We start from the raw sequence: 20246 nt of genomic DNA, 5'->3' as shown, positions 1-20246 counted from the left end.
GGAAACATGGGCAGGGATGCTGGAAGCCACGGGGCGGGAGCCGGGAGGGGGGAGGGTCCGGCCTCATCGCCCGGAGAAGGTGTTGGGTAAGGGAGGTAGGACTCCCGAATCAGTGCGGCTTACAGTCTCAAGCTGTTACTGGCTTAGTAAAGGTCAGGAGCAGGCGAGTGTTCACTACACTGGCGCCGCGTGGCGGGTTCCTGACCCCCGGCGCCCACGCGCCGCTGCCAAATTTCTGCCTCTGAATTCTCCTTCTCCCACAGCCCCCACCTCCTCTCCTGGCTCCGCCCACCTCCCTGGAGCTCGCGCGCCTGCGCGCCGCGTCGCGGGTGGTCGCGGGCGCGTCAGCCCGCCCTCGGAGGAAGCCCATTGGCCGCTGGCTGGAGCCGGGCACTGCCTCGTGCCGGGGGAGGGCGCACGTGCTGGGGGCGGGAGCTGCGATCGCGGCTATGGCGTCGTTACTTTGGGGAGGCGATGCCGGGGCGGCGGAGAGCGAGCGGCTGAACAGTCATGTAACTGCCGCTGAACTGGGGAGGGCAAGTGGGCGGGGGTCAGAACCGCACTCCGAGAGGGAAATCTGCCGGGAAGGGCGGGAGGAGAGAGCCCCGCTAGCGTGTGGAGTGGGGTGTCAAATGGTGTGTGTGTGTGGGGGGTGGGGGGGGATGTGGCAAGGATGTGGGGGAGGGCCGGGGCAGGAGACCCCGAGAGGGACGCAAGACCTTTGGTTTGAAAGGGCGAAATGAAGACCCCTAGAAGTCCCGGGAGAGAAAGGAGCTGACAGTCCCAACTAGACCTTGGAGTTTTCTGCTCTCCCAATTTGACCATTGAGCCTCGGCTAGCTTCCATCTTACCGACCACCGCGCTTTGCTACCCACCATCCCTTCCTCGTGCTGTGACCCCCAAGGACTGCCACACTTAGGTTAGAGGACTATAAAGAGGCACTTAAGGTACAGGGGCAGCCGGAAAGTCTCCTTCGATTTTTAGCGTAATTCATAGAGTTGACCTATTCCTGAAAAGAATCCAGTGTCAGAATTAATTCCTGACACGGCAAAGGAAACAGTATTTGGGTGGATCCCTCCCTGCTAGGGGGAAGCCCTGGGCTGCTTGGTGACTTGCTTCCTAATGTTGGTTGAAATTTGTGTCTTTCAATAGTTTTCAAACCTCATCCATCCCCGGAAGAACCTTCGGGGTATTAAGAGTACTACAATCCCAAACATAGGTGAGTGCTATTAGATAAAGCAGACTGGTCTCAATTAATTAAAAAAAAAAAAACATTGCTTTCCTCAGGTCTGTGGCAACTGAAATGCCTCTGGGTCCTATTAACTGTCAAGGTGCTCCCCTACCTTCCCAGTCTTTTAACCCAGCCCTTCACTGGATGACCCTTGCTGTCAGTGCATACTGTGGAGATGGTGAGAGATTATACACTTTACATTTCTGTTGGTATTTATTGTTTCTCTTCCATTCTTTTAGATGGTTCTATTAATAACACGGAAGAAGATGATGAAGATGTAGGTAGGAGATAAATTTATTCGCATGTGAACTGGCACTCATGATTTTCACAATGTGAGCAAATAATATAGTCTCAATTGGAAAAGAACCGTCTTTTGTTTTCTTTATAAGTAGTGACTATCAGAAGAAATACTAAATTAGGATTAGCCATATTTCTTTAGGGGAAGTTGAAATGGAATATTCAGGAATGGACTAAGAGTTTTCAGCTGGCAAGGAAAAATTAGTTCTGGTGGTGATAGAAGTAGGCTTGCTTAAGGTCAGAGGTTGGTATAGCAGCAGAATATAAGAAACCAGTTTCTTCTCATGTAAAAAGGAATTCTCAGTGTTACGTCATTCTAGAACCTCCTTTTAGTGGAAAGATGAGAGTAGGAGCAGTTGCTTGATATACAGTCTCTGAATGGGAAGGACCAATTTATTAGATTCATTTGGGAGGCTGGATTTTCTCCTGCAATATCATCCTTTTTAATTTTTGCTTTTCTAGTGGATTTGGCAGCTAATTCACTCTTAAACAAGTTAATCCGACAGTCCTTAGTAGAATCCAGTCACCGAGTTGAAGTCTTACAAAAGGATCCCAGCTCTCCACTCTACTCAGTGAAAACGTTTGAAGAGCTGCGGCTGTGAGTACTTTTACTCATTTATTGTGGGAAAATGCCAGAAAGAATGGTACCGAACAAAGTAATCTGCTAAAAATAAAAACTCTCAGAATCCCCTTAATGTTCTAATATTTAATATTAAAATGAGATGCATACATTTCGCATGCATTTGAAATATAATTCAGAAAGGAGCAGTAGGATACCTGAGTGTGCAGCAAATTGAGAACATCTTGATGGTAAAATATTCTAACCTTATGCTAATGGGGATAGCTAAGCTCAACACAGCCATATTGCTATTCTCCATACCGTAATACAGATACAGGGACATGATGGCCCAAATATCTTCCCTCAGCCCCTTTAGAGGAGTTAGAAGCTGTTACCTTCCTAATTATATTTTGTTTCAGACGGTATTAAAATGAATAACTTTCCCAAATTGGTTTGCTTTTTCGAGGAATCTATCAACTAGCATTAAGGAACTGCATTTTAAGGAAGAGTTACTAATAGGGACTTATGTAGAGGGGAAAAATCCAAAACCCTAATGCCCCAACAATTTCTAAATGAAAGAAGAAGCCTACCTGTGATTAACAGTTGGCAGCCAGTAATCTGCCAAGTAACCAAATGCAAAACGTACATGTCATTGAAAGTGGGAATTTTCCAACCTATGTCATTTTCTGTTCTTTCTGCCAACTATCATGAGATCCCAGGAAAGATGCATTTAAAAATGCTGGCTCAGGGGTGTGTGAGTTGCTCAGTCAGTTAAGCATCCAACCCTTGATTTCAGCTCGGGTCATGATCTCAGTATTGTGAGATCAATGAGCTGTCCATTGGGGTCTCTGCTGGGCATGGAGCTTGCTTAGGATAGTCTCTCTCTGCCTTTTCCCTTCCCCTACCCCACCTGTGTGTCTTCTCTCTCTCTCTCAAAAAAATAAAATAAAATGTTGGCTTAGAAGGATGAGGTAATATTGTGTCCTCTGCTCCTAGACAGAATTGATGTTAAGAATTACCTCAATAAAACTTTGTCTTCTCTGAAAATTGCTATTAAAGAATCAAAGATTGTCATTCATTAAAAAGAAACAGTATGGGCCTCTGGCTGGCTCAGAAGAGCATGGGACTCTTGATCTTGGGGTCATGAGTTCAAGCCCCATCTTGGGTGTAGCGATTACTTAAAAATAAAATCTTAAAAAAAAAAGAAACAGTAAATCTGTTTTCTGCTTGTGTAGAAAATAAGACTCTTCTGGCAAATTGATATACTTCTATCAGATGAGTTTTTCCTTTTTTGCTTGGTTCAACCAAAAGTTCAATGTTAGGCTTTTAATACTGTCCTCAGCCGAGGCTTATAGCATAGCTTATTATTTGAGTGGTCCAACTGTACAGGCACAATTGTGTATGTTTGGGAGTCGAGGTGTAAATTGTTTATTTCTAAATACTGAAGCCCCATTGTAGAGTGGCTTAATTTAGAAATACACCTTTTGAGTCTGTATTTCTGAGGCTACTGACCAATTGTAGGCTTTAAGTGTGGGCTTTTTCTTTTTTTTTACAGGAAGGAAGAGTTATTAAAAGGGATCTATGCAATGGGATTTAACAGACCATCCAAAATCCAAGAGATGGCTCTTCCTATGATGCTGGCCCACCCGTGAGTTTCCGGGACGGTGCTGTTCCAACTTGGTTTTTAGTCTCCGGTATGCAGTTTATGCCCAGGTGTCTCTTCTTTTCTACAGACCCCAGAACCTCATAGCCCAGAGCCAGTCTGGAACAGGAAAAACAGCTGCTTTTGTCTTGGCAATGCTAAGCAGAGTCAATACCTTGGAATTGTTCCCACAGGTAAGGAAAGGTTGAGGGAGAGAGGGGAATGCTTGCAGTGCCAGAGATATTTTAGTAGTGGGTGATATTATTGCCATGCTATGATAGCATGTAGAATAGACATTCCTTCTCAAAATCACAGAGCATTGGGCAGCAGGATGGAGCGGTGGTGGGAGCGCAGGCTTTATAGTTGGACCTGTTCCAGTCCCAGTCTCTCTGCTTACTACTAGAATGTCTTAGGTGAGTTAGTAGGTCTTCCCAAGTCTGTTTCCCTGTCTGGAAGGATAACATCTCTAAAGGTGTGGATCATTCCTGACTCTGAGCACAGTGTCTGGCTTGTTGAGTGAATGAATGCCTCATAGACTTGTCATGTAGATGAAATAATGTACCTCTTTCACACTGCACTTGGCCTGAAGTGAGCATTCACGAGTGGTGGCCATAGAGCTGTAGGACCAAAGCAGTACCCGGTCCGCCGCCTCCTGTTGCTACAGGGGAGACTGAGGCTTGGGCAGGGAAGTGTCTCGCATCAGGTCACAGATAGCCAAGAGTGACTGAGCAGGGACTGGAAGTGCACTTGCCCTTCTCTTAGTCTAGTTTCCACTTTGGGCAAGTGTCTGGTGCTCTTCCCCTGTGTCTCCAAGCTGTGCTCATCAGCTCATTTGACAAGCTGACTACCTGAGTATTGACTGCACCCCATGCAAAGGATTCCTTCAGGAAGTTTACAGTTTGTCAGCAAATAAGCTGGGGATGTGGAAGACTGGTGCCTGGCATATGAAATTTTATGCTTTTTTAGACAGGCTCACTGAAATACATATTCAGGGTTTGGTATTATGAATAAAAAATTTTCAGGAAAAGCTGTGCTTGAACCCATGTTGAATAATGTGTGTGGAAACAGTTATTAGCACTTTAGCTATGTTTTCCTGTCCTCTGTATCACAGATACTTAATTGAAGCCCATAAATGCGTTAAGTATCGCCAGTTTCTTCCATCAACGTCTTCATTCCTCAGCAATCACCAGATATAGGGGCTGGCAGTAACAAAGGGAGAATTTTAGGAAATATTCTGCCAGAGGTGTGTATAGTGGATTGGATCAATCAGGCAGACCTTTTGTAGCAGGGAAGAAGTGATAAGGGTGACACTCTAGCAGCGATTTGCCTTGCATTTCCTTCTTGATTCCCAGCTTCCCTACACCCCTGCACACAAAAAAGCGGGATCTGTGGTTCTTCCTAACTCTTTAGAGAGGAATATATAAAGGTATTTCTCTATCCTTCAGCCCCTTTTCTCCTTCCATACTCAACATTCACCTCAGATCTATCAGCTGCTAAATTGTGTTCAACTGAAAATACTTTATTCATCCCAAATCTCCCAGTTTCGCACAAAACTTACATCTCCCTGTATGAATTTTAACTGTACCTCAGATTTGCGTGATGGCTTGTGTGAGCCTTGCGATTTCCTCTTCTCTCTCTCACAGTGCCTCTGCCTAGCTCCTACTTATGAACTGGCTTTGCAGACTGGTCGTGTGGTCGAACGGATGGGAAAATTCTGTGTGGATATTCAAGTGATGTATGCCATTCGAGGGAATCGCAGTATGTACCAGTAGGCCAGGCCTGGCGGATTTTGTAATTCCGGACTCCGCCACCAGCAACCATATTCTGTACCTTCTCAGCTTTTGCGTCTCTAAAATGGGAGCCATCACAGCACCTGTGATGTGAGCTGTGACTGGAATTAAGTGAACTGATGTAGAGGCAGCACTATGTACGCGCTTGGCACGTAATAAGGATCCTGTACATGTTAGCTGCGTCATTTCCACATCCTGCAAGATGATGGCTTTTTTTGAGGCTCAGGTTTTTTGTGGGGTTTTTGTTGTTGTTGTTGTTGTTGTTTTGCAGAACAGCTTGTATGTTTAACATTTTCATTAAAGTATTACATGTGCATAGCAGGAAAAAAAAGACCTTTAAAACAGAGAAGGTCAGAAGATAAAGGTAGGAGTTGTTCTTCCTCGTCATTCAGAAACCTGTTTCCAAGGATAATAGTTTTATTCACAAGCTCCGTGGTTTGCTTTCTTTTTTCAGTTCATACACATGAGGATGTACATGTATGTATTTGTTTTTGTAGAGTGTTTATGAAGATGGGAGCATTTTTTTTCATAGTGTCTAAAAAAGTACATGTTTTGGACATCTTTCTACATTCATGGATATAATCCCACCTCATTGTTTTGACTAGCTCCATAGTATTCCACAATTTATTTAATGTAACCCATTGATAGTACTGTGCTTATTTTCCATTTGGGAATAGTTGGTAGGTCTCCCACAGTTGTGCTGCTGTTTCTGTAAGGTGATGGGATTGCTGAAGGATGGCTTTTTCACTGACCATGGGGCAGAATCCAATGGCAGGACTGTTATTACTCTAAACCTAGAAACAGGGGACTTATCCTAAAGCTCTGCAAATACAAACCCTCAATGACCCTCAGGGTTTGCACTTAGAAAATCATCACGAAATATACTTTCGCTTCACAGTCCTGTTGTGTGGTCCCAAGTTGTGGACTGTGAGGGTCCTTTGCATCTGAAGGAGTCTTTCAACCCTTTTCTCCCCAGTTCCCAGAGGCACGGACGTCACCAAACAGATTATAATTGGCACTCCTGGGACTGTCCTAGATTGGTGTTTCAAGCGAAAATTAATTGACTTGACTAAGATTCGTGTGTTTGTCCTGGATGAAGCAGACGTGATGATTGACACACAAGGATTCTCAGATCAGAGCATTCGGATTCAGAGGTAAGTTTCACATTCACCGTTTTTCTTCCTGGATCTTCCATCTGGAGGGGGAGTTTGATTCATCTGCTGCTCCCAGGTGTCTTCACGGCTTGATTCCCTACTTCCTTTGCTTTAAAAATAAACTTGGGAGTTCAGTTTTTTCACCAGCTCATTGGGCTCTTAGACTGCTATCATTTCCCCACTTCTTTAGTTTGTCTTCTTGTCTGATTGGTTTTGTTTTCACTGCAGGCCTACACATGGAACCCACCAAATTGTGCCACTAATTTTGCTGTTAAGAGCAAAAGTCTAAAGAGAATTTATTAAAGCCTGCACAGGCTGCCGTGGAGAGTAGAGAACACAGTAACTTTGAATCAGGAGCCCCATGGTCTAGTCCTGATTGTGCCTCTCATTTGTCAAGTAACTCCTGTTGTTTTCCTAGGCCTCTCTCTCAGGATCACCCAAGGGCCTTAAAATTACACATTATCGGGCCTAACCTGAGCCTTACTGGTTCAGAATTTCTGGGAGTGGGCTCTAAGGATTTGTGTCACTTAATAAATTCAAATAGTACTGAGGGGCACCTGGGTGGCACAGTGGATAAAGCATCCGGCTCTCGGTCTTGGCCCAGACCATGATCTCAGCATCTTGAGATGGAGCCTTGAGTTGGGTTCTATACTGAGTGCAGAGTCTGCTTGGGATTCTCTCTCTCTGCCCTTCCCACTCCTGCCCTGCCCCAAATAAATATGTAAATTTTTCAAGAAAAAAAAAAAAACAAGAAACAAGCAGTTTTGAAAGACCTGTAATGAAAAACAGTGCCGCTTCTAGAGAATCTCTGTTCTGGTATTAATCTTCATATGTTTAAATAGTATACTCAAATGGCTGTTTCTTAGTGTGTCAGTGTCTGCTGACTGCTAGTTTAGGAAGTGGGAATCCGGCTCTTGGGTTCCACCACCCTTCCTGCGCTTCTGTTCCCTCTGCCACCTCTCTGTGCTTACCTTGTAAGAGTTGGCTACCTTAATAGTGTTGTTATTATTAGGGCATTATAAATATTGTTCACTGTCATGCAGTGTATTACTATAATTATGTTTTTTCCTTATAGAGCTATTTCCCCTAGAATTAATAATTGCCTGTTTTCCTTCATTTGGTTAGTATGACTGGCTAGGGATACTTAATTTTTCTCTGCCTATTTCATCATACGTGTTTTAATTTCAGTGGTATCTCCAAATAGGCAAATACATTTAAAAACTCCATCAATGGGGCACCTGGGTGGCTCAGTGGGTTAATCCTCTGCCTTTGACTCAGGTCATGATCCCAGGGTCCTGGGATGGAGCCCCACATCTGGCTCCCTGCAGGGAGCCTGCTTCCCCCTCTCTCTCTGCCTGCCTCTCTGCCTACTTGTGACCTCTCTCTCTCTGTGTCAAATAAATTTTAAAAAACAAATCTTAAAAAAAAAAACAAAAACTCCATCAATGTCTTTTTTCCTGAAACTCTCCCAAGCTCTGTCCAGTTTCAGTCTGGACTGGTTGTACAGCTGTCACTATAGGTCTTGGAATCTCCCGTTTTCTGGGTGCTTTTTCTTGGTTACTGTCAGTTTACTCAGTGTTCGGGAGTATACTCTCTAGTCACTTCCTGAAAAGACTGTTAGGAATTTCACTCTCCATCTCCCACATGTCTGAAAGTGTCTTCATTGTAGCTGTAAATCTGATCTTTTGATGGACAGTTTGCTTGCATGTGGAATCCAAGTTAATTCTTCCAGTAAATTCTGAGTCAGTGTTGAAAACAAAATTTTTTTAAAATGCCATAATTAATACTGTCAGTTCCCATGTTGTTGCTGACAAGTTTAATGTCATCCTGATCCGCAAACTTTTGTAGGTAATCTGTTTTTTGTCTCTAGAAGCTTTCAGAATCTTCTGTCTCCACTGTATTCTAATATTTCTCAGTGATGTGCATTGGTTTGGGTCCTTTTCTTCTCATCCATTGTTCTAGACACATAGTGCACCCCTCCTCTTTATTTGCAAAATTTGTGCCTCCCAGATCTGGGAAAATTTCTTAGGTTATTTCTTTCCCTACAGTGACTAGCTTTTTAAAGAGCAGAATACAGTCATTGCAGACAAAAAAATATATCTATGTAATAATATAATATAGAAAAAATAGTCATACACATGTGATATTAATATAAAAATATGGAAAGTACATGTTTCTTTTAAATTATATATCACCCTATATTTTCTGTTACATAAATGCTACTATTTGGGGCACCTGGGTGGCTCAGTCGTTAAGTGTCTGCCTTCGGCTCAGGTCAGTATCCCAGGGTCCAGGGATTGAGCCCCACATTGGGCTCCCTGCTCAGTGGGAAGCCTGCTTCTCCCTCTCCCACTCCTCCTGCTTGTGTTCCCCTCTCTTGCTGTGTCTCTTTCTGTCAAATAAATAAAATCTTTAGAAAATAAATAAATAAATGCTACTGTTTAAGCAAAACAACAGAACTGGTTAACAGTGGCAATTAGTCATAATTATTAGTACAATTGGTTAAGTGAATAATATGTATGAGAAACATATAACAGTATTTTACAATGTCATCTTTGATAGCAGTTTATTTTAATCTCTTTAAATTCGTTATTGGCTACTTAAATTTTGTGCTCTGTGCCATTGTATATAATACAATAGGGCTAATTAAATAGCTCTTACCTGTGTTTAAAGACCCAACCAGCACAGTAAGCTGTTTCTACTCTTTTCCTTTCCTCTTCTAGTAATAATTCTCTGAACTACCTACAGCCGCCTTTTTTGTATGTGGTGGGAAATTTTACTTTGGACCGTAAAATTCATTTTGCTGACTCCTGCTGTTCATCCAATGTGCTGTGCTCTCACAAAAGTGTTCAAGCATGGACTGTTTAAGAGTTTACTTACTACCAACACCAGGTTTTCAAACATGCAAGCATTCGTGTCTAGCTTCCTAGAAATGTTCACATCCGCTCTCTGTCTGCAGGCTTGTTTGGTAGATCAGCTGTTTGTTATTCAGATCCCTTGTGTCTGTAAATCCACCATTTAGGTTCTCCGCATCTAAAACGTCCGTCGTTTTCAAACGCTCTGAAGTACATCAGCTACCATTGCGATTCTCAAGGAAAATGGTGGTGAAGCATGAAGGCGATTTAGGCTTGTGAAATCAAAGATGGATTCTAAGTAAGTTATAGTTTATAGCAAAGGAACAAGAAAGTCTTGTTCAACTGGGCTGCCCTTTTCTGGTGACATTTTTTAGTCCTGCAGCAGCCTTATTTCCTAAAAAATGAGTAATTTTTTTGCTACGAGTATTTTGTAGGTAACACTAGACAACTCAGGGGCAAACAGTCTCCTGAAAACAACTTCACAAGTCATCACACAGTTTTGGAGAAACAGATTTTACTACAGTCATTTACTATGATCATCTCCTCCTTCCCACCTTCAGCGTATTTTCAGATTAGAGAAAGACTTTCTTTTTGTCTCATACTTTGAAAATATGACTTTATGACTGAGTAACTTTTTAACTCCTTCCCATGGCCTCAACAGTGATAGTATCGTACAGGAAGACATCCAGGTGACTCTCCAGGTGACTCTCTCCTTCCATTTCCATACAGGTAAAAATCATACTAAGTACCTCTGCAATTTCTGAGGAAGCCGAAAGTAAGCAAAAACTTTGATAACAAAAGCTCAGTATCACAATTAAGCAAATGATTCACCTTCTAGAAGTGCTGTGCACAAAGCATGCGGGGTATTTAGGTGGCAAGATCTTTTCGTTTTCTCCGAGAAGTTTATAGACTGAGTGGAAGCTGCCAGAGTTTACATTTGCACTGTCTGCCGCACATGCAGGCAGTCGAGCAGAAGCTAGTTTGTATTTGGATGTGATATCAGCAGTCTTCTGTTTCAGATTTTCTGTGTCTCACTAAACCTTCATAGAAGTCAAGAAGATATTTTTTGTTGCTGTGATTTGACATAGCACCTGGTATAGTGTACAAAGTATGACCACTGGTAAGATCTTCCAGAATTTGCTCTCCACTGAACGTGGTAAGGCATCCGTGGTCAGAATGTCTCCATTTGTTCCCCTGCAGGACATTTCACTTGCAAGCACGGAAGCACGCGTTGTAACTTCACTATTTCCTAGAGACAGCAAGGGAGGAATGCTTAACTAATGCATGTCTCTCTGGGCAGGGTGGCCAGGCGGGTTCAGCATCCCCTGCTTCCAGCTGAGCACTATGTGCCTTCCAAAGGCAAAACAACTTTGAATTTAGAAGTGTTGCCTGTCTCATCCTGAACTTGGGAGGTTCAGTGTTCATATATACTTTCCATGTCTCCTTCCCAGCAAGCCTTGCCCTCTGTTCTTCCTTCCTGCGGGGCAGTGGCTCTGTTTCTAGTATTTACCTCTTTCACCCAGTTGAATGTGTCCTTCTGTCTGTCATTAAAATAACACAGTTGTTTGACCTTCTTTTCCTGTCTTGTCTGGATTGCCCTGGCTTTCTCTGTTCCTCTTCTGTAACTTCCTTTTCTTGTTACAGGTGTAATATGCTGCTGTTGTCTCTCTGAGAATATTAATTCGAATATTTACAATTTTTTTTCTGTTCTCAACATTGGCTCTGAATTATCTTAAGTTTCTCCTTTTTGTCTTTTTGCTCTGTCTCTCTTGTGGTGGACCTTCCCTCCTTGTATCTGGTGATTCTTGGCTAGCCTTTCATAACCTATGGTTGAGAACCAAGAAGCTTACTGGCAGCTCTGGGTGCATGGTTGGGGCTTGTGACTTGGGCAGCTCCACCTACGATGCTCTTTACTTGCAGGTTATTAGAACTATGGAATGTCTCTCATCTCCTCCCTAGGAGACATACACTTGGTTGCTGGCCTCCTGGGAGCAGGGCCAGGGAATGGGCTGCATATTCATATGCATATTTTCACTCCCTATTTTCAGCTCTCTGCTTTACTCTCACCTTCTGCTGAGGCTGGCATCCCCAAGTCTGGGATTTCTGCACAGAATAAACCTCTAGTCTCCTACTTGTACATGCCCAACTGCTTGAAATAAAGTGGGATCCAGCTATTCCTTATACACATTTTCAGCCAGATTTCTTATTTAAAATGGTTTTGGCCAGGGGCGCCCAGGTGGCTCAGTCGGTTAAGCATCTGCCTTCGGCTCAGGTCATGATCCCAGAGTCCTGGGATCGAGCCCTCCATCAGGCTCCTTGCTCAGTGAAATCCTGCTTCTCCCTCTCCCTCTGCCTGCCACTCCTCCTGCTTGTGTTGCTCTTTCTTTCTCTGTCAAATAAATAAAATTTTAAAAAAATATATTAATTTTGGCCAAAGATCAAGTGAGACTCCCTTCTTGCCATCCCTTACCAGTAAGTTGGTATATTTACGTATAACTGAGAATGAAAGACTCAGAATTCCAGGAAAGACCCAATAGTCAAAAATTGCTTTCACTTCAAGAGAATATTAAGTAATAACTAGGGATTTATGGGGGTTCCTGGGTAGCTCAGTGGGTTAAAGCCTCTGCCTTTGGCTCAGGTCATGATCCCAGGGTACTGGGATTGAGCCCCACATCGGGCTCTCTGCTCAGCAGGGAGCCTGCTTCCCTTCCTCTCTCTTTCTGCCTGCCTCTCTACCTACTCGTGATCTGTCTGTCAAATAAATAAATAAAATCTCTAAAAAAAATTAGGGATTTATGTTGCTTGTTCATTCCTCCATTGTTGATTTTCTTCTTTTGCTTAAACAAGATTAAATCATAGTATTGTCCCATAGAAATATAATGCAAGCTACTTGTGTAATTTTAAATTTTCTAATAGCCAAATTTTTAAAAAGGTGAAATCCATGTTATATTTTATTTAAATATATCAAAAAATAGCATTTAGCAAGTTATCAATTTAATCAATATAAAAATCATTAATTAAATAGTTTACATGATTTGTCTCATCCTAAGTCTTTGAAATCCAGAGTGTTCTGTAGAATAGCCCATGTTTCCTTTCCTGGTGTAATCTGTGTACATTGTCTTTTTGGCATGAAATGTCTCAAGCCTTGGGATGCCAGTCGTGGTGCCAGCTTTTTCCAGATGGAGAACCGTGATACAGTAGATGGCCAAGATGTCCCCCGTCCCTCCCCCACCCACTCCCCCCCGTCCAACACAGCAAGCTAATGCAGAATTTTCCTCGTAACTTCTAGCACACCACCCCTGCTTTCTCTGGCACCTGGTGCTCAGCTCCAAGAACTCTGAGACGTTCTGAGGGAGCCACTACCTTTGCATTTCAGTCACTGTCTGCATCACCGTTTCCATCTGTACTGCTCACGTGATGGCGTCATCTGCTTTCTCGTTTACCATGCTTTCCCGTCTTCCAGAAATACATGAGTTATCACATCCACCAATTTCTCTTCTTCCGTTCATGTTGTGGATTCGTGTCTTTCTGTCTCCTTACAATCATACTCGTGGTACGTGGGAAGCTGGGAAGGTACGGCTGTAGACAGTCTACCGTAGTTGCCCAGAAGTCCGTCAAATCGTTACTTGGAAAAGCTCCCCAGACAACCCACGCCCCAGGCTTGACGTAGTGCCTGGGAGTCACTGGACTTCATGATCTCCCCACTCTCCTTTAACACTAACACCCTATCTTCTAGATGCTCTGTCTTCTCAAAAGTGGTGATTTCTCTCTGGTGAAATCAGATTAAGTTAAAATTTGTTGATATATGCAATATGTTCAGAGAAATACATGAATCACAAGTATACAGCTGAGTGAAAAGTCAAAGAGGTTGGGTTCATGAGATAATAGCCCAGACCAAGAACTAAAAGTTTACCGGCACTCCAGAGGTCCCCTGCGGCTCCTTTCCTATATCCCCAGCCTCCGCCTGCCCCCCTCTCTGCTGCTCCTCCCCAGGGTTAACCTCTGTTCTGACTGCTGGCTTCATAGATTCATTTTGCCCATTTTTAAACTCGCTGTGAATCAGCCCTGTGTTTGCTGCAGGTTCAGCTCACAGTTTGTGTGCAGTAGCATTTCCCCTGTGTTCCCCTTTTGTTTCTATCCAGGTCCTTCCCATCCTAAAGAGAGTGTGGCTGTTCTTTTTCTCCCAAGAACTCTAACACCTGCCATTGAATGACTGACCTGTTTCCTTGCTCCCGTTTCACTTTGTGTGAGACGAACACCATGAAGAATACCTAGACGGACACTCGGGGCTCCTGACTCTGCCTCGCTTAGGAAGAAAATGGGCATGAAAATACGTATCCAAAATACATATCTGATCTTTGCTCTTCAGCTCCACACTCAGCTCGTGTGTGTCTTTTCAAATTCTTGGTGGCATAGAGGGGCAGAACACATGGCCCTTTGCACAGGGGTGGAACTTGTGGCAGGCAGCCACTCCTCCGCTGACCCCCGGTGACAGTGGGCAGGACATGCTTGAAGCCCCCTCCCCCCAGGAGAGCAACAGGGATGGCTGCGGCTGACGATGTCTTCCCTTCTCTTACAGAGCTTTACCTTCTGAGTGCCAGATGCTCCTCTTTTCAGCGACCTTTGAGGACTCTGTGTGGCAGTTTGCAGAGCGAATCATTCCAGACCCTAATGTTATCAAGTTACGAAAAGAGGAGCTGACCCTCAACAACATCCGACAGTATTACGTGTTGTGCGAGAATAGGAAAGACAAGTACCAAGCCCTGTGCAATATCTACGGCGGCATCACCATCGGGCAGGCCATCATCTTCTGCCAGGTAACCGTGCTGAGGTCTGTCCTCGCTGTGCCCAGACTCACCTGCAGGAGCGGTGGGAACAGTGACGCTAATAGGGGCCAGAGACCCAGGCACCCTCGTCTGCGCTTTGGGTACAGGAGCATATTTAATCTTCAGAACCACTTGGGACAGAAATGAATCCGTATGTTATGGGAGGAACTTAGAAAGATGAAGTTACGGAATAGGGACTTCAAGATGACGTTAAATAGAGGCCTTCCTATTTTAGAAGGATTGCTTCTGACACTTCCCCATGTAGGTTGATGTTCATTGTGGGGTTTTTACAGGTTCCCTCCATCAGATTAAGAATATTCTTTGCTAGTTCCTGACTTACTATGAGTAAAGTAGCCACTCAGTCACTCACTATTAATATTATCCTATTTTTATTTTCGTATTTATTTTTTGCTCTCCAACATGTTTCACATTCACTTCTTGGTTTTATTTTCTCTCTACCACTTAAACACTGTAAGCTCCATGAGTGCAGGACCTCCTCTGTCTTACTTTCCTAGTCCCACTAGAATTGGCACCCACTTAGCACGGGGACAGCACTGAGAACATGCTTGTAGAATAAAAGCAAGCTTGCTTCTGCCACGGCCTAGCCTTGAAAACCTTGGGCAAGTGACTTCATGTTTTTAAGCTCTTGGTTTTTTTTTTTTTTTTTAATTTTTTAAATGAAATGAGGTACCTGTTTCATCATATTGTGGTGAGAACAGTGACCGTAACACATGTAAAGATCTGAGCGAGACACCGGGAGATAGGAAGCACTCTTACAGTGCCTAAGGTTGTCTCTACTATGTTATTCCATTTTGTCATCATCCTACCATGAAGTAAGTGAGCATTTTATTTCTGCTTCATGGCTGAGAAGCCAAAGCTCCCGCAGGTTGAGAAGATACGACCCTGAGCAGCACGGAAGGTGCCCCATTCGAAGGTTCCTCTTAGGGCTTAAGGGAGAGGTAAAGCACAGCTCCCAAGCAGCCCTTTCTGGCTTCCCCGCCGTGCCTATGTGAGCATGGCAAACACAGCCAGTCTGCTTGGACGTAGGGTGCTATGCTGGGTTTTGTGTTTTCTCATAGACTCGTCGAAATGCTAAGTGGTTGACTGTGGAGATGATGCAGGACGGCCACCAAGTGTCTCTGTTAAGCGGAGAGCTGACCGTGGATCAGCGAGCCTCCATCATTCAGAGGTTTCGGGATGGGAAAGAGAAAGTTCTTATAACAACCAATGTCTGTGCTCGAGGTGTGTGTGTGTGTGTGTGTGTGTGTTCGTGTTCAAAGTCGGGTTTATTGTGTGATTTACATATGATAAATCTCACTGATTTTAACTTTACAGTGAGTTTTGACAAACATACAGAGTCATGTGACCATCACCATAATCAAAGTACAGAACACTCCCCTCTCCCTCCAGAACTTGCTTGTGCTCTTTTGTAGCCAGCCTCTTCCTTTTATCATCTGACCCCTGGCTACTACTGGTCAGATTTCTGTCTCTATTTTTGTCTCTTTCAGGATGCTGTATAAATTAAATCACATAGTAGTCAGCCCTTGTGTCTGACTTATTCCACTCAACATAATGCTTTTGAATTCATCAGTGTTGTGACTTACATCAGTAGTCCAGTCCTTTTTGTTGCCGAGTAGTAGCCATTGAATGGGTGTACCACAATTCATCCATTCATCAGTTGGGGGGCATTTAGATTATTAACAGTTTGGGGCTATTTTGAATAAAGCTATATAAGTATTCATATATAGGTTTTTCAAAGACCTGTTTTCATTTCTCTTGGATAAGTATCTAGGAGTAGGATGTCTGGGCATACGGTAAATGTAAACTGTCTTCCAGAACGACTACCTCTTTATCCCCACTAGCTGTGTTGGAGAGTTCCAGTTCCTCCGCTTCCTTGCCAGCAGTTGGTGTTGTCACTCTTTTTAATCATTCTAGTAGATGTATGTGGCATCTCATTTTGTGTTTAACTTGCGTTGCCTAATGATGTTGATCATCTCGGAGGTGTTTTTAACTTTAAAACTATTGACTACTGAGGGAAAAAAATTCTTTGTTTTTTTCAAGAGACAGTCCTTCTTACAGACTTTATCCTTCCTGTACTCTTGCCTAGACCCCATACTCAGACAGTGTGTCCTAATTCATTCTTCGTTCACCAGATAGAGGTGGGGAACTGCCAAGCTATGGAGCTCAGAACTGTGGAAGAGTAGCCTGAAAAAAGGATGAGGTCCCAGCCCCTTGGGAGCTCAGTGTCTAGATGCTTGACTGTCTAGACCAGTGCTGCTCAATAGAACTTTCCACATTGATGGAAATAATCTGTTCTGTGCTGTCCAGTTGGTAGCCACTGGCCATATATGGCTAGTGTAACCAAGGAAATGAATTTTTTTTAATTAAAGTTGGATTAGCCATACTGGATGGCATGACTCTAGACCTAGGAGGAAAGAGGGCACCAGGAGCTCAAGGAGGACAAGGATTGTGACCCAGACAACTTACTGTGCCGGAGGATGGAGGGTACTGGGGGATCACAGAAGTCTTCCTAGGGAACATTAGATGTGAAAGTTTTTGAAGGAAGGGTAGAGAATCCAGTTGGGTAAGAATTGACAGTTTGCTTGGAAAATGGCAAGACCATATGGCTGTAGCATTGGATCTGAGTCAGGAGAGGAAGAGGTGAGACTTCGGGTGCTGGGAATCTGGAATCATTTGTACTTCGTCCTGTGCAGTTGGGGCAGTTGGGTCCTGAACACAAGTGTTCTGGACGTTGTCATGATGACTGTGGTCAGAGAGATTAGAGGAGAGAAGAGGGGGACCCAGCTGGAAGTTGTTGTAATGGTGAGACAAGGGATAAAAAAGACCTGGGTGGGAGGATGGCCAGGGCATGGTGCAGAGTGGGGTTCCAGGAAGGGTAGGGGACACTAGATGGGGGGGCTGCTGGGGACTTACACAGCAGGAACAGAGAGGAGGCTGTGGCTCTGTGGGTGCTGAGAGCCCCTTTCCACAACACACACACAACTGGCTTCTACTGACACTCTTAAATCGAGCATCCTAGACCTACAGTGCAGGCACACTGCCTGACCAGAGTATCCACTTCCATGATGGAAGACCAGGTTTTATTTGTAAATTGGGACTGTTACATGAGAATTCATTCCCTTGGCAGATGTGGTTTGTGAATAGCTATGTCCTAAGGAAACAGTTGCAGGACCCTACAGTGTTTCTTCTTTTCTAGGGATCGATGTGAAGCAGGTCACAATTGTCGTGAACTTTGATCTCCCTGTAAACCAAGCTGAGGAGCCAGATTATGAGACCTACCTTCACCGCATAGGGCGGACAGGACGCTTTGGGAAAAAAGGCCTCGCCTTCAACATGATTGAAGTGGATAAGCTGCCCTTGCTCATGAAAATCCAGGATCACTTTAGTAAGTAGCGCCTCTTGCCGTGGGACCCCTGGATCCTGCTGATGTTGACACGATGACGTGTGCCACACACCTTATGCCCAGAGGCTTAGGGTAGCTCGGGGGCAGGGAGTGGGAGACTTCTAACTCACAGTGCCAGAGTTCCCACAGTGAGACAGTTGGTGAAATCATCCATATATACTAGCTGAAGAACAATCCAAAAGTCCGGTGGAATGAGTGTGAGTTCAGGTTTATGTTACTGCCCACTGGAGGACCTGGGGCAGCTTTTCACGTCCCATAAAGCACCAACCAAAACAAAGTAATAAAGTCCTTTAGGATTATATTCTGTCCCCAGCTTCCTCTCTTATTTACATTTCTCCCTTCCTCTGGCCTCACCCTAACAATTAAGATTTGTTAGTTGAATTCTGAGATCTGCTGTCCTTCCTCCAGCCCCCCATCCAAGCGAGGCAGGCTCCCCGATAACCTGCTGGGGCTCCCGGACTGGCGGCTTGCCCTCTGACGGAAACTGATGGAAACTAGAAGGGTGACCTAAACTGAGGAGTCCACCTCTCAAATTATCCCATGCCCCAAAGCCCGTGGATATGGCTGGGGAGCAGGGGAAGAGGAAACCCAAATGACCCCAAGTATATCTTCACCTTTTGGGGAAAATCGTACTTAACTTTTGTGGGAAGCAGTGGACACTGTGCTGGGGGAGTGCACAGAGGCACGTGTATGCAGTCTAGAATCAGACTGTAGCATGTCCAGGGCCCCCTCAGGGAAGCCGATAAAGCACCCTATGGTAGGAGAAGCAAGGAGGGTGAAGAAGGAAACTTACAACCCGACCGCTCTTGTGATGGTAAGCGCCATATGACCTAGTCTTGGGAAGCGACCTCAGTGGAGGAGCCTCAGCCCCTCTCCCTGTTGGAACGCTGCACCCCATGCCCCCTCACACTCACCGCCGCCCCACCCCCACACAGGTTCTCTTCATCCTTCCTAGCACGAGCAGGCCCCTTCCCATGCTCCCCTCACTTTACTCTGGCGTTTTTCCTACCCAAGCTGTCCAGACACGCATGTTCTATTGTTTGGTGCACTTGATGCTATTTTAGTCAGTACGGATAGGTTATTTTTTTTTTTTTAAAGATTTTATTTATTTATTTGACAGAGAGAGAGATCACAAGTAGGCAGAGAGGCAGGCAGAGAGAGAGGAGGAAGCAGGCTCCCTGCAGAGCAGAGAGCCCGATGCGGGGCTCGATCCCAGGACCCTGAGATCATGACCTGAGCCGAAGGCAGCGGCTCAATCCACTGAGCCACCCAGGCGCCCCCGGATAGGTTATTTTGATACCATCTCTTCCTTAACTGATCTTGAGAACATTCCTCTCTCAAGGCTTTCCATGCAAGGGGTCACAGGAACACATATCTGCGAAAGTGTCACTGTCTTCAGAAATTCAGAGTTGAGTGAGATTTCATTGATATTTCATTCAGGCCCTGGGCTCAGACTGGTTCCATTCTCTCTCCTTCTAGACAGCAGCATTAAGCAACTTGACCCTGAAGACATGGATGAAATTGAAAAGATTGAATATTGAAGACAGAACTTTGTTACTTGTGAAATATCTTAGTTTATGTGAGAATGTCCCAGTGGGTTTTGAAGGTAACTTTTCTGTTGGGCCTTTTTCAAAGTGAAACTGTTAAATATGGCAAAATAAATGTCATGGTAGCCTTAGTCTTAAGACCTGAGGTCTTTCAGGAACCAGATTGGTGTGAAGCACATGATCTTTTTGAATAAAAAAGCGAGATTATTTCTTATTCTAATCTCATTTACAGGTAAACATCTTTGTGTGGGCTCCTGGGATGTCGCGGGACCTCATTTCTAGACCTGAGCACACTGCCTCCTGGGAACACGTTGGGGTGCCACGAGATGGCAGTAGAGCCTCACTGGTTTGGGAGTGTGAGCTAGCGGGCGAAGCAGCCTGCGGGGGGGCCCCCCCCCACTCACTCCTGTCCCTTCCCCCAGGCAGGCGTGCTCAGGAAGGCGGCACACGCGTGCAAGCACGCACCTCTTAGGCGGGAGTGCAGGGTGAAAGCTTCAAAAAGTCAATTTAAAAGAAGACATTTTGCTTTTTTAATGTTTCAGCTGACCTACAGAATGTGGAAGTATTTCCTCTGCTTGGCTTCTTAATGTCTTCAAAACAGAGCAGATTTAACCCATCACCAGCCATGTAATCGCCTCTGAAAATGTGGCTTTGTTATAGGCATTTTTTCAAAACAGGTGGTGGGGGGGGGGACCCATTTGCCTTATTAAAAAAGTAACATTTCATTCAGGGTATATCTGAGAATCCCAGACGTTTTCCTATAAGTCCCATTGCGATGCTTTTCATTTCTCACATTTGCTGCTAACAAGGGAAACAGTGGGCTTGAGGAAACCGGGGAAATTGATACTCTCCCTGAAAGCTGGAGCGCGTCCGCGGCCTGCAGCTAGAGAGCCCCAGCCCTGCTCTGTCCGGCCCCAGAGA

General features: G+C 44.5%; 1 protein-coding gene across 2 annotated transcripts; it reads left to right on the top strand.

Annotated features, from left to right (window-relative positions):
- The first annotated feature begins 412 nt into the window (after positions 1-412).
- Positions 413-19523, top strand: DDX25 (DEAD-box helicase 25). 2 transcript variants are annotated; one of them, XM_046016129.1, is made up of 12 exons: positions 413-512; positions 1153-1219; positions 1471-1512; positions 1991-2126; positions 3643-3735; positions 3821-3923; positions 5373-5487; positions 6496-6673; positions 14108-14345; positions 15434-15596; positions 17572-17760; positions 19258-19523. In XM_046016129.1, the coding sequence occupies exons 1-12, from the start codon at positions 450-452 to the stop codon at positions 19317-19319; spliced, it is 1449 nt and encodes a 482-aa protein (XP_045872085.1). In that variant the 5' UTR covers positions 413-449; the 3' UTR covers positions 19320-19523. The 2 variants fall into 2 exon arrangements, with proteins under 2 accessions (XP_045872085.1, XP_045872084.1); XM_046016128.1 differs by lacking the exon at positions 413-512 and adding an exon at positions 571-635.
- Positions 19524-20246: the final 723 nt, after the last annotated feature.

This window comes from Meles meles, chromosome 8 (genome assembly GCF_922984935.1).
Source record: "Meles meles chromosome 8, mMelMel3.1 paternal haplotype, whole genome shotgun sequence".
Classification (NCBI taxonomy): Eukaryota; Metazoa; Chordata; class Mammalia; order Carnivora; family Mustelidae; genus Meles; species Meles meles.
Note: the sequence above shows the minus strand (reverse complement) of the source record. Positions and strands in the feature narration are given on the sequence as shown.